This window comes from Fonsecaea monophora, assembly GCF_001642475.1.
Source record: "Fonsecaea monophora strain CBS 269.37 chromosome Unknown Scaff48, whole genome shotgun sequence".
In the NCBI taxonomy this organism is placed as follows: domain Eukaryota; kingdom Fungi; phylum Ascomycota; class Eurotiomycetes; order Chaetothyriales; family Herpotrichiellaceae; genus Fonsecaea; species Fonsecaea monophora.
This window is the reverse complement of record NW_019173979.1, coordinates 209,920-222,898: the sequence shown is the minus strand read 5'-3', so window position 1 is coordinate 222,898 and position 12,979 is coordinate 209,920. Positions and strand designations below refer to the sequence as shown.

The 12,979-nt window shown below is 55.6% G+C and overlaps 5 protein-coding genes across 5 annotated transcripts; 2 read left to right on the top strand and 3 right to left on the bottom strand.

The window, feature by feature from the left end:
• Nucleotides 1-147: 147 nt before the first annotated feature.
• Nucleotides 148-1,500, top strand: AYO21_06784 (diphthamide biosynthesis protein 1; the record flags this gene model as incomplete). Its single annotated transcript, XM_022656743.1, has 1 exon — nt 148-1,500. The coding sequence occupies one exon, from the start codon at nt 148-150 to the stop codon at nt 1,498-1,500; it is 1,353 nt and encodes a 450-aa protein (XP_022511016.1).
• A 271-nt stretch (nt 1,501-1,771) lies between these two features.
• On the top strand, nt 1,772-4,090 carry AYO21_06783 (hypothetical protein; the record flags this gene model as incomplete). The annotated part of the gene is made up of 2 exons (XM_022656742.1): nt 1,772-2,195; nt 2,253-4,090. 2 exons carry the CDS (start codon nt 1,772-1,774, stop codon nt 4,088-4,090), a joined length of 2,262 nt encoding a protein of 753 aa, XP_022511015.1.
• A 72-nt stretch (nt 4,091-4,162) lies between these two features.
• Nucleotides 4,163-5,474, bottom strand: AYO21_06782 (hypothetical protein; the record flags this gene model as incomplete). The annotated part of the gene is made up of 2 exons (XM_022656741.1): nt 4,163-4,406; nt 4,603-5,474. 2 exons carry the CDS (start codon nt 5,472-5,474, stop codon nt 4,163-4,165), a joined length of 1,116 nt encoding a protein of 371 aa, XP_022511014.1.
• An 804-nt stretch (nt 5,475-6,278) lies between these two features.
• Nucleotides 6,279-8,265, bottom strand: AYO21_06781 (hypothetical protein; the record flags this gene model as incomplete). The annotated part of the gene is made up of 2 exons (XM_022656740.1): nt 6,279-6,616; nt 6,873-8,265. The coding sequence occupies 2 exons, from the start codon at nt 8,263-8,265 to the stop codon at nt 6,279-6,281; spliced, it is 1,731 nt and encodes a 576-aa protein (XP_022511013.1).
• A 1,683-nt stretch (nt 8,266-9,948) lies between these two features.
• On the bottom strand, nt 9,949-10,807 carry AYO21_06780 (protein GZF3, variant; the record flags this gene model as incomplete). Its single annotated transcript, XM_022656739.1, has 2 exons — nt 9,949-10,509; nt 10,568-10,807. The coding sequence occupies 2 exons, from the start codon at nt 10,805-10,807 to the stop codon at nt 9,949-9,951; spliced, it is 801 nt and encodes a 266-aa protein (XP_022511012.1).
• Between the last annotated feature and the right edge of the window lie 2,172 nt (nt 10,808-12,979).

Genomic DNA, 12,979 nt, shown 5'->3' with positions numbered 1-12,979 from the left:
CCATCAGATTGTCCAAACTTTTTCATATTCTCTGCCCAACAACCACAAAAAAAGCCACTCGCCCAAGAGCCCCGCGGTTGAGCGCCAGCAGCCAAAAGATGGACGGAGTCTCCATGCCTGGTGCTTTTCCCTCCGCTGCCGATGAAAATGCCCCCAGTAACAGAACACCCAAGAGACGGTTCGTGGGAAGACGCACAGCAGAGGCGCAGGCGAGGCAGCGAAGGGGTGAGACTGAGGGGTCCTCCGTGGAGGAAACCACTGCCGTCTCTCATCAAGGTAATGAGGATAATCCCCGTGCTTTCACCCTCGCAGACCACACATCCTGACCGTGAACCAGATCGGCGAAAGGCTCCCAGAGTCCTGAACCAGGTACCCTCCGAAATCCTCGAAGACCCCGATATCCAAGCCGCGATTGCCCTACTCCCTCACAATTACAGCTTTGAGATCCCCAAGACCATCCATCGCATAAGAACCCTTGAGGCTAAGAGAGTGGCCCTACAATTTCCCGAAGGGTTGCTGATGTTTGCCACAACCATCTCAGACATCTTGACTCAATTCTGCCCCGGCACAGAGACTTTGATCATGGGAGACGTCACGTACGGCGCATGCTGTATCGATGACTACACCGCACGAGCCCTAGGATGTGATCTGCTTGTCCACTACGCTCATAGCTGTTTGATACCGGTCTCTGCCACCGAGATTGCGACTCTGTATATTTTTGTTGACATCTCCATCGACACGAAACACCTAGTAAGCACGTTGTCTCGAAACATACCCCCCGGAAAGACAATCGCCATGGTGGGTACCATCCAGTTCAATGCCACACTCCACACCATCAGGCCGGCTCTCGAGGCTGAAGGTCTGAAGTTGGTGGTGCCACAAATCATGCCGCTGAGCAAGGGCGAAGTTCTGGGTTGTACTGCGCCCAAGATCAGCCCGGATGCCAATGTTGATCTGATCCTGTACCTGGGCGACGGTCGCTTCCACCTAGAAGCAGCCATGATCGCAAACCCCCATATCCCAGCTTATCGATACGATCCGTACTCTCGAAAACTGTCCAGAGAAACATATTCGCACGAGGAGATGCTGGACATGCGTGCCGCGGCCATCAGCACCGCAAAGAAAGCCAAGAGATGGGGTCTCATACTCGGGGCACTGGGAAGACAGGGCAACCCTCATATCCTGACAATGCTCGAGAAATACCTTGATAGAGAGGGCATACCATACGTCAATCTCTTACTCAGTGAAATATTCCCTGGGAAGCTTGCCCTGTTTGAAGACGTGGACTGTTGGGTACAGATAGCCTGTCCCAGGCTGAGCATCGACTGGGGCTACGCTTTCCCGCGCCCACTCTTGACACCCTACGAGGCTCTTGTGGTGCTGGGCGCGCAGCAAGGATGGGAAAAGGGAGACGGAACTTATCCCATGGATTTCTATGCCAATAATGGTCTGGCGCGGACGACTGAGAAGGTTGCCGCGCAAGTTGGAGTGAGCGCTTGAAGCGACTCGGCCCTGTATAATATAATGTACGAATTCTAATGATATCATGTTACGTTCACGCATCTCGTTCATGATTATATAGAAACCGCGCAGACGAAAGGTCGTCCATCAATCAATCCGGTCGAATTGCCGGAGTTCTGCCGCTGGCCCCACGACATTCAACTCTGGCTCTTCGTTTCTCCGCCATTTTATATCGAGCACGACGCTCGTTTCCTTCTCACAAAGGCCAACCCACTCATCCTTGTTCTCCATTCAGCCTCGCTGGCGTGGTATGCATTCTGACATCCATGTAGCCGTCCGCTTCCATGATCAATCCGTGTTTGCGGGCGAGCAGCTCCGATGCACCATCACCTTTAGAAATGTCGCGTCTTCGTCCGAGCCCTTGACACCGTCCTTTCAAAGCCTCCGACGGCAGAGGCGTGAGAGCATCAGTCAGCTTGCCGCCGCTCAGTCGACAAAGCCCAGTACTGTGCTCAGGCTGAGCCAGAATGGCCAGAATGGCCGACCGAACAGCCACGAGCAGGGACCTGACCAGCCCGCCCAAAGGCCAGGCCACAAGCAACAGAGATCCGTGTCGATAATCTCGCTGACGTCGCCAACCATCGTGGGGGATGTTGACCACGGTGCCTCTGGGGGCAGAGCGAAGCCCAAAAGGCCAGCTCATTCGCGGTCCTCGACCGTGCAGATTCATCATGGTTAGTTCATTTCATCCTTGAATGAGGGCTAGCAACAGTTTGAATGACCATTCCCAGCTCACCCACACATGACTCCGCAAAGAAGACCCAGCCAGCAATATCACCGAGAGTCTCCGACTAGCCTTCAACCACCACCTAGAGGAGGCCGACGAAGTCCCTTGTCCGCGGCGGCTAGTGGGAGCCGCGATTCCTCTTCCGACATGAGACACATTCCGACCTCAGAAACCGCCAGGAGCCAGAACTCGGACAATGAGCGCAATGACCTGCAAATCCCCAGCCCTATCGACTCTAGCGAGGCTGCTAGAACTTCGGGAGCGGGTGGCCACGACCCCGCCAGCGAAAGGAGCAGCGGCGACTTCTACTCGCTCAGCAACCACTCGCAAGAAACGCTCATGTCGGAGCAACCTTCAATTGTGTCAGAACACCGTCCGACATGGATCAACTCTTCTGCCGCAATTCCGCGGCGCCTGCCGCTGAGACCGCCGCTCCGGCCCCAGGCCGTGAATCTCCTGATGGGCTATGCGCAACTGAGCGCCACGTTCACGCTGGACGCCTCGCTGATCGACCAGTCCCACTTTGAGGAGGTGAAAAGCAAAGGGTTCCTGGGTGGGCAGGCGGGCGGCGGAGTGGTCGGGGTCAAGAAGCCACGCCCGAACAGCGGCTTTCTGGGCCACTTCAACCTCAACGCGCTGGGGGGTTCCCTGAACAGCCTCATGGGCGGCGAGGAGATGAGCAGCGTCAAGGCGATGCACGCCGTAACCAGCTCGCGCGCCATCCCCATCCTCTCGACGCCGCAGTCACTGTTGTTCGTCGACATGCACCTCGAGCCCGGCGAGGAGCAGAGCTACTCCTACACCTACCCGCTCCCGCGGGGTCTGCCGTCCAGCCACCGCGGCAAGGCTATCAAGATCGCGTACACCCTGACGGTCGGCGTGCAGGGCGTGCCGGGGAGTCGAGACGTGCACACGGTGCGCCAAGTCAGCATCCCCATCCGCGTGTTCCCGGGGGTCAGTCACGACGGCGAAATCTACGGCCACGATCTGATGCAACCGCATGTCATTCTACGCGATCTCGCCCGCACAAAGTCTATTTCTGCACCGCACGACCACGAAGAAGCGGCCACCCCGACCACGCAGGCGGCCGAGAAGTCCAGTCTGGAGTTTCTGCAGTTTGTGGACACGCTCCTGGACCGCAACCGCCGGCGGCAGTCGAGCTCGGGGACGATGGACGCGTTTCTGAGTTCCCACGACGCAGGGGCTCGCGGCAAGGCGCTCCACGCCATCGACCGCGCCATCCTCTTCAGCAACTCCCTCTCGGACAGCGAATCGAGTCCAAACCGCTTCGAGATATCGCGGAACGGGTCGCGAGTCGCGGTCATCGTCATCGACCGCCCACTCCACCGGCTCGGCGAGACCGTCACCGCCGTCATCGACTTCTCCGAGGGCCAAGTGCCCTGCGCCTCCCTAAAATCGACCCTCGAGACGTGCGAGAAAGTCGCCCCGTCCCTCGCCGTCCGCTCCGTCCACACCATCAACCGCATCACGCGGAAGGTCTACGCCGCGCGGGCCGAGAACATCCTCTTCGCGCGACGCGCGACGTTTGCGCCGAGCATCCCCGCCTCGGCGACGCCCACGTTCGTCACCTCCGGGGTCAATCTCGACTGGAGTCTGCGCTTCGAGTTTGGAACCATCAAGCCGGCCGAGACCGACGAGGGCGACGTACAGGCTGTAACGGACCTGCTTGAGGAGGTGGTCAATGACGAGCGCGGCACGGTCAATGTCGCGGCGGAGAATTTGGAATGTGACACGTTCGAGGTAGTCATACCCATCACCGTCTACGGCGATCTGGTCCCCGACGGCAAGGAGGGTGAGGAAATTGTCGGTGTCCCTGTTTAGAAGAACGATGTGAAAGAAAGAACGCGAGAGAGTCTTTGGGAAATTATTAGAGCGGCGCTGCCCCTTCTTCGTTCAAGGCTTGTACAGTGTAAATTCAAGGACTATAAACGCCACGTATGCCATCAGCATGGCCAGACCGACCAACCGGTGCGTGCCGAGCATGATCATAACGGTCAAAAACGCCGACGTCGTCCAGGTCCACACGATCTCGTTGGTGTAGCTCGAACCCTGGGCCAGACTGTTTGAGCTCAGGATGGTCACGCCGAGGCAGAGGGTCAGCAGGAAGATGTTGCTTCCTACAGTGTTTGCTACCGTGCTGTAGGAGGTTCTCGTTAGTGTGGCTCGAATACCTAGGTATGTATGTTTTGCAGAATATGACGGAGTGATGTAAACCGTAAACCTTCGGAGGGGGAGACATTGCTAGCGGGTTCAGATGCCCGGGTTTTCACGTTTCACCGCCCGGTTTGAGGAGAGAGGGAGGGAGTGTGTGTGTGTGATAGTGTTGAACTTACATTCCTGGGTGGCCTCGGTGACCGCTGATGACGGCGACAAACTTCTCTGGCAGAGTAGTGGCCAGGGAGAGGAGGGTGGCTCCGAATACGGTTTGGGAGATGTTGAACCGCGCCGCCAGTGACTGGGAGGAGTGTGAGAGGACATAGCCGCTGATCGAGAGTGCGACGAAGGCGAGGAACAGCTTGACCAAATAAGAGAGAGTGGATGGCCGCGTTCTCCTTCGCCCTACCAGGGCAGTGGACTCGTCAACCTCCTCGTCCCCCGAATGGTCGCCGCGAGAGACACCGTCCCGGGGATCATCTGGACCTCTATCGTCTCCAGAGTCCACACTGTCGACATCAGACTCTGCATCCGATTCCTCGGGCGCCTCCAGCTCGCCCCGATAGATGGACCACCCGATACCAGCTAGATACGACGCGAACGCCACCACCAGGATGGCCCCGTAGACGTGGCCTTCGAGCCGGCCAAAGCCCCAAAGCACGGCCACACCGGTGGTGACGCCGAACAAGACAACGGCATAGATCTTCGCGCTCACATCGTACTGGACGACAACCTCCCTCTGAGCCAAGACGCCCAGTGAGAACGCACCGAGAACGTTCGCCACGCAGCTCCCCAGGACGTTTCCCAACGCGAGCTTAGGTTGGTGCTGGGCGACGGCGGCGATCACGACGGCGAGTTCTTCCCACTCGGCGCCGGCGGTGAGGAGCGACACGAGTGTCTCGGAGACATGCAGACGGTGGGCGAAGCGGGCGGTGGAGGAGACGAAGACATCGGCCGAGACGCCCAGGGTATAGACGCTGAGGAGGAACGTGCACAGAGGGAAGAGGGTCGAGTCAACTGAAGAAGAAAAAGGGGCCTCCGTGATGGTCATCTTGTGAAGATCTTGGGGTCTCGATCGCAGCCAGATCATGGCATAGCATGTCCGAGACCGTTTACGTTTACAGTTCTCAGTACATGTCTGCTCTCTTCTCATGGTGCATGGGGGTGATGGTCACGAGGGTACTTTGATGTTTTTGTATGTTTGTTCTGTTTGCCTCGTTTGCCTCATCTCGGCGGATGACATCACCTTGTCTTCATACTTGAATGATTGATTCGACTGCGCGGTGAACTTGCCTGGTAGCGAGGTATTAACCATAGCCATATAAGGCGAGAGGCGAGCTAACAGGTCCTGTTGAAGCTGGGGTTATATCATCCCATACTGACCTTTCACACCACAAGTCTCACATGCACCCCGTTTGAACCAGATGGGCGACGCTATTGCTATATACGAAGTGTTTGCTGCTCTATACTGAAAAAGTCTTTCCAACTCTGTCCGTCCCACACCATGTTCTCCCAACATTAGACGGCAGTCCGCGGGTACATCTACAGTATATCGATCAAACTGCGCGCCAACACCGGTGTTAATTATCGTACGGTCGCTACTAACTCCAATTCGTCCAAGGCTCTCATTTTCTGAATATTCGGATATCTGGTATCTGGTGCTAGAGTTGTTATCATCAGTCGGCGCCACAACTCAAGACACAACCCACTCCTTGACAGGCGGACAGGCAGGGACACTTACCACTCCACTCCACTCCACTCGACACCTCAACCTGCTCCTCGAGGATAGCATGAACTCTTCCGCCCCCGTCCCCGCAAGGCCAACACACTCCCCTGATGAACGGTAAAATGGTCCCTACAACTTAGCAGCCTGTTTCGCCCTCCTCCTCTCGAGCGCCTTCAGCTCCGCCCGCTTGATCTTGCCAGAAATGGTCTTGGGCAAGAAGGAGGCCTCGACGAACTCGATCCGCCGCGGGTACTTGTACGGCGCAGCGTTCTGCTTGCAAAAGTCCTGGATCTCCTTGACCAGCGCGTCGCTAGCCGCGCGGGACGCTTTGGCCTTGGCCGCGGCGGATTCGGTGAGCACGATGAAGGCTTTGACGACTTCGTCGCGCTGCGGGTCTGGAGAGGCCACGACGGCGGATTCGACCACCGCCGGGTGCAGCTTGAGGGTTGATTCGACCTCGAACGGGCCTGTGAGTAAAACACCAGTCAGTCAGTGAGGAGTTCATTGTAGCGACTCGAGTGTGTCTTTGTCGATGTGGTTGACACCACACCGGAAAAAGGCGAGGGAGCCCTTTCCAGGTGGGAGGCGCAGGAAGTTCGCCTTCGCGGTAATTCCAAGCTCATATATGAGAGTGGGTTATGCTCCACCAGACCCCGCAGCGTCCCTGTGTGCTCAGGAAGAAAAAAGGGAAGCGTTTGAAAAAGACATGGTCGGACAACTCACCTATCCTGTATCCGCTCGAGTTGATCACATCGTCCGCTCGGCCCACGAACCAGAAATATCCATCCTCGTCTCTCGTCGCACGGTCGCCCGTGACAAAGAACTTCTTGCCATTGGGATACGTCTTGATCTTTGTGTCGAGCACCCCGGTAGACTTGTCGATGTATCCCTCGAAGAATCCGAAGAAATCTGAGTCGCTCCTCGTATTCGCCACCGCAATGCCAATGTCTCCTTCCGTTCCGGGTGCCACGGGATTTCCTTCGGGATCGATGATGGTCAGAGGCACGCCGGGGAGTGGCTTCCCCATACTGCCCGGCTTGACCTTGTTGACTTTCTGGTTCGCGCAGACGACGATCGTCTCGGTTTGTCCATAGCCGTCGAAAATCTCGATGCCGCCCGTCATCTCCTTCCAGATGCGGACCACACTCTCGTTGAGAGGCTCGCCTGCGCCGCAACAGTGGAGCAGTGCCTGTGGCGTGCCTTGTTCCGTGGCGAAAAAGCGCCGGCTCTCGTCGAGAACAAGTTGTCGGTACACCGTCGGCGGAGCGCAGAATGTCGTGATAGGGAACCGGTGCAAGACCTCGATGGTCCGACGCGGATTGAAAGCCAACCTGTCATCGTGGATGAAGACTGTGGCGCCGCAATTCCATGTAGATAGCCATGACCATGCAGCTTTAGCCCAGCCTTGCTCCGAGAGGGCCCAGTATATCTTGCCGGGCGACAGATCCAGCCAGTGAATCCCGGTGAGGGCGTGCGCGAGGGGATATGATGTCTGCGTGTGAAGAACCATTTTTGGCGGCCCCGTAGTGCCGGAAGTAAAGAATATCATGCCTGGAGACTTTGGGCCTAGAGACCTGGGGACGGCAAATGTGGCGTCGAAGGGGATTTTGTTCAGTGCCGAATAGAAGTCAACGACCCCTGAAGGCGCTTTTCCATCTATTTGGATGATGGTGCGTAGATCGGCACAACCACCGCGGACCTTGAGGCATTTGGCCACCGACGCGGCATCTCCGATGAAAGCAGCAGCGCGGGAGACTTGGAGGCGGTACTCTATGTCCTTGTCCACCAACAGCGTCGTGCACGGGCACAAGATGACCCCAGAGCGGAGACAGGCTGTCGCAATCTCCCACCATTCAGGGACTCGTGGCGCGATGATGATGGCTATTTCGCCCTGCTTAATGCCCAAGGATGCCAAAAGGCTTGCTATGCGTTGCGACTGGCGCGAGAAATGCCTGTAGGTCAGTCGCCGTACCGCGCTGAGTGATTGATCGGTCCAGTAGAGGGCTACCAGCGAGGGATCCTTTTTAGCCCAATAGTCGACGACATCGCTGGCAAAGTTGAATGATTTAGGTAGACGTAGAGGCGAAACCGGGACAACGGAGCTCATGTCCACCATGTTGCAGCAGGTGAGTTTGCCCGAGCCAGTCAGTGTCGCTTTCCCATCTACCGTAGTCCGCAGTCCTCGTAGGAAAAGAGATCAGAACGTTCAAGGCAGCAAGCAGCGGAACCCAGTATATATTGCTGTGTGATTGAGGTCAATCAGGACTTCACCCCGGAGGTGGCTGGAGGGAAGACGGAGATGAAGGAGACGAGATATTGCACACACGGACTACTGGGTCTTGGAGAAGGAAAAAAGGTGGAGACGATCCTCGACCATTAGCCCCCTCTTGGACTTATACCTGGGTTAGTCCTGGCCGTATCCTCTGGTGTCGTCAGATCGCCAGACCTGCTAAGACACATCGACCCGGGACAAGCTGGGTTCCCTTTACCAAATGGGGACGGCTACACCAGCAAACAGCAAAAAGCTGCCAAGTCTCAGCATGGAGATAGTGGGGCCTTGTAATGCGGGGTTCCGAATTTCGGGGCGTCGGAGGAATTCCGATGCCTCATGTTCCGTCCGAATGTCGTCCAGAACGACCTTGAACATTGGTTATCATTTAGTGGTCCGCTGTTGTGCATCGCACCGCTTGGCTGGGATACGAGGGTCGCTGATATATTCAATGCTCTAGACGGGCAGAGCTGGCCCGCCAAGCACCTTGAGATCCATCGTTGTGGCTTGCTGCTGACCAATGACAATGTCCAAGGCATGATTGGATATTGACACCGTGGAGCTACTTGTATGTGCCGAGGTGATCCCTAATCTTTCTTCTGCTGGCCACTGCCACCATAGGTATCACGACAGCGCAAGTGAATCATAATGACGCCAGACTCTTCATCAGCGTCTGGGCTGTCCGTATATGAAAGCTCTTGCCCATCAGGACCTCATGTCTAGTGTACGCTGAATGCGGCAAGACCTGCGCTGAAGGACTTTTGATATACCATCATTCATTGCTGGCTCCATGACGAACAGATTCGCGCGGACAGCTTGGCGAATGACTGCGTTGGTGCCGGGCCGCGAAGACGAGAAACAAATCGATTGGAAGCCAAGACAAAAAGGGGGCTCATCCATTGACATTCCATTTCCTACTTGCCAAAACTTATATACATGGTGTGAGACAAAAGGTTGGACGTTTGAACTCGACTTTGTGATTGTGATTAGGCAAGGCCACGGTCCATGTGTTCAACCACTTCCCCGTCCTGACATTAAATTATCGACAAAAGATGCCTCCGGAATAGCAGTGGTCAGTCATTCCAGCAATCCAAAACTTTTGTGACCGGCCCTTCCCACATATTTCCACGTCAATCTTCATCATGCCCATGACCATGATCCCCACTCGCCCTGCGCGAGGTGCTAACGGTCGGTGATCCCCCTGGTGGCGCCACAGGGCTTTCTTTCGGTTTTCCCAATTCTCCCAAACGCCGTCGCATTGGTGGCCAGCCCGACCTATCTCAGCGCAATATGCGCCCCCATTCGGCCATTAATGTGGAACTCCCATCTGCCATCATTTCACCATATTACGGACCTCCCATCCCACCGCGAGTCAGATTGACAAGAGAAGAAAATTCGTTCATCTGGGTATCACTGACAGAACACAAACCATGAAGCGGAAAGTAGAGCACTGCTACACGCATCATACCCGAGAGCAAAACACTTGGTCGTTTACCTCTCCAAAAAGTGTTGTGGCTCGTGACCGGTGATTCATTCTTTAGGTTCTTGTGAGAGTCGTGGCTTCTTTGCAATGTGTCCTTGGTCGTTAATCTCTCGGAGCCTTCGCTGCAGCTCTTCAGCCTTGTGTTTCCATTCTTCGCGCTCTTGGATGGCCCTGTCCCGTTCCCGGCACAGATTCTGTTCGTTATCGTGATAGACCATGTTGATGACCTCCAACTCGGAGACTCGCGTGCGCAGGCGCGTGTTGAGGGCAGCTAGTTGTTCGTAGCTCATGGACGATTCGGCATTTTGACTGTTGTGCATGGAGGCTGCGTTGGGAGAGGGTTGCGTGGCGTGTGGATTGAGAGACTGGTCGGTCGGCGATCCGTTGTTGTGATGGTTATAGTGCGAGTCCCCCGTGGCAGATATCCCATCGAAGAGGTGTTGAGGGGCGATATTTGGGTCGTGATGACCCGCAGGGGTTCCGGTTCGTGATATGGGAGAATGCGATCTATCAGAGGCGACGGAAGCTGCCATCTGTGACACCCGTCGGTGAGGATTGATACCGTTCGGGCTGTCGGTCTGGGGTGGCTGGTTCCCATTCTGGTCAAACTGCGCTACAGTGTCAGAAGCAGATCTAGCAGTCCGGAAACTACAGAATATGACTGACCTTCTTCTTCGGACCTTGACTCGAGGTCTTGACTCGATTGCGACTCTTTATCACGTCGGTCTTGAGGCTGATGGGTCGCGGGCGGCCATGCAACTTGAGGAACAAGCCGCAGGCATTGCAGAGGACAGATCCGGCTTCATCGCGGCGCCATAAGGGTGTCGTTGACGTCTGGCAGTTTTGACAAACAGGCTGCGTAAAGGGGGCATTCTGGTCAGCACCTGAGGATATTGAAGCAGCCATGATATTTTGGGTGGTGATCGAATCCCAGGAATCGCAGGTTTCGATAACGATAAGAAACCGAAGTTTAACCCCGTGACCGACCAACAGAAAAACCGGCGCCAGCCACAATGCAGCCTTGGCATCAATCCGCGCTTCAGGCTGAGACACCAGACAAACACTAAGGTAACACAAAGAATGACACTTACTGGAGCATTGCCTGCAATCCCAGGCGTTGGCACAGGTGCCATTGTACCCGAATAACTCAATTGTGAACCATAGCTGCTGCCCGAAAATGATCTGTGGCCCGTGTGTCAGCTTTATGCCCGTCTTTTTTCCACTCCGCGTCTTCCAACGTTCCATCTTGGGCATACCTGACAGTTGGTGGTGGCGGTGGTGCAGCTGCTGCCAGGGATGTCAGTGCCGACAATCCTGGCAGTGCCGGTCGTGGTTCGGAGTGATAGTCCCGCCCGAGATTGAAGCTCACACTTCTCGCATGGAACTGTGGTTGATTGAAGAAATGACTGCCCGTGTACGGAAGATTGGTTGACGACGGACGCGAAATGTCCTTCCCGTGCAATGCCGGAGGCGGTAAAGGTGAGCTGCTTCGCTGTGGATCTCGTCTCAGAGAGCCATATTCTTCCAGCCTAGGGTCACTCAAGGGCGTTGATGGTTGGCGATAGATAGGGTCAAGGACTGAGGCCCGGAAGAGCGGGGGAGCAACTGCGGACGCCGTGATCAGTGGTGTTTGAGACCAAACCGTGGTCTCGTCGGAACTGGTTCGATGTGAAAGGGACGCTTGTGAAAAGCGACCGTGAGGGACTGAGGTTATATTTGGGTTCCAGCAGAAAGATGCAACAGGTATCTTGTTACAATGCGGTCAGCGACGACGATATATCAAAAGTTATAAAGACAGAGGATGTGTTATCGCAGGACTGAAAAGCACGTCTATCGATAGACGGGAACCTTGGAGTATTTTGCTTCACCCAATACAATCTCAGAGTCAGGGGTGGAGGTCCCATATCGAGGGGATCCTGGTCCGCGAGGACAATATTGGTCCCGCCGAGAAGCCTAACAGTATGTCTAATTGCGCCTTGTCTTGACCGTAAACGCTTTTGTTGAGATGAGCTCTCCTCCCAGGTCAGTGCAAAGGCCGCCGGACCAGGATCGGCAGAAAGTGTTACTCGTGTCTCGCTGTCCGTAGCACGAAAACCGGAGCCCTATTGTGTGAAATGCACAGTCTGGAGTAGTTCTTTCGAATCGAGCTTCATGCAGGCTCGGGGGCGACACACTCGTAGCAGAGCAGCGTGGCGCTGATTCGGCGCGTTAGCAAATCTGGGGAAAGGTGCAGGAGATTGTCCAATCTCACGGTGGAGGCACCGGCTTCCGAAGTGCCCCTTTTTCTCCTAACGCGCCTCCAGCCGCTTCCAAACAGCCAGTGCTCGAATTTGGACGAGGGTGAAATAGCCGCTCAAAGTCATTTCTGACGGACTGATGTGCAGACGGACATCAATAGCTCGTCAAAACTGCCTGCGGCCTGCAGGGCGATCTGAGAAAAGCTACCGCTCCACGACTCAAGATGCGCGGCTCGCCGGCCAGGGCGCCCAAATCAAGACCTTCTGGCGGCCACTACGAGGGTGAAACTCGATCCACTTTACAACTGCCATGCGCGTGGTACAGAAGGATCCAACCGTCTCCTATTGTGGTTCCTTGTCTGTTCTAGCAATGTCACGCGTCAAAGGAGAGAACAACTGTCGATCAAAGGCCCCGCAGTCCGAGATTAACGGCAACCCTTCGCGTAAGGTTCGATGAGGGTTCCAACTGCTTGGACTGATAGGGTATAGTTGTGGCTGGTGAGCCCTGAATGCTCGTCTTCGGGCGCGTGGCTGATAAGGCGAGGGAGGATCGCGGAGCTTTAGGAGAAAGAAAATCGATATCCGGAGATCTAGGTATGTTATCTGGGACGATCCCACGGACATTAGCAGTCTGTACTGCAAGACGAGGGGCCGACGAGGTATAGGTCTGCGTCTAACGTCCGGTGGTATGCATTGTCGCCGTCGATCAGGACTTCACGGTAGTTCCAAAGGGGACATTGGGGACTTTTAGAGACGGGAATTAGTAGCTGTCATAGTTTACGATCTAGACAATGGATTGCCTGTTGTTACTTAGCTGCACAATGTTGTCCTTCCCCTCCAA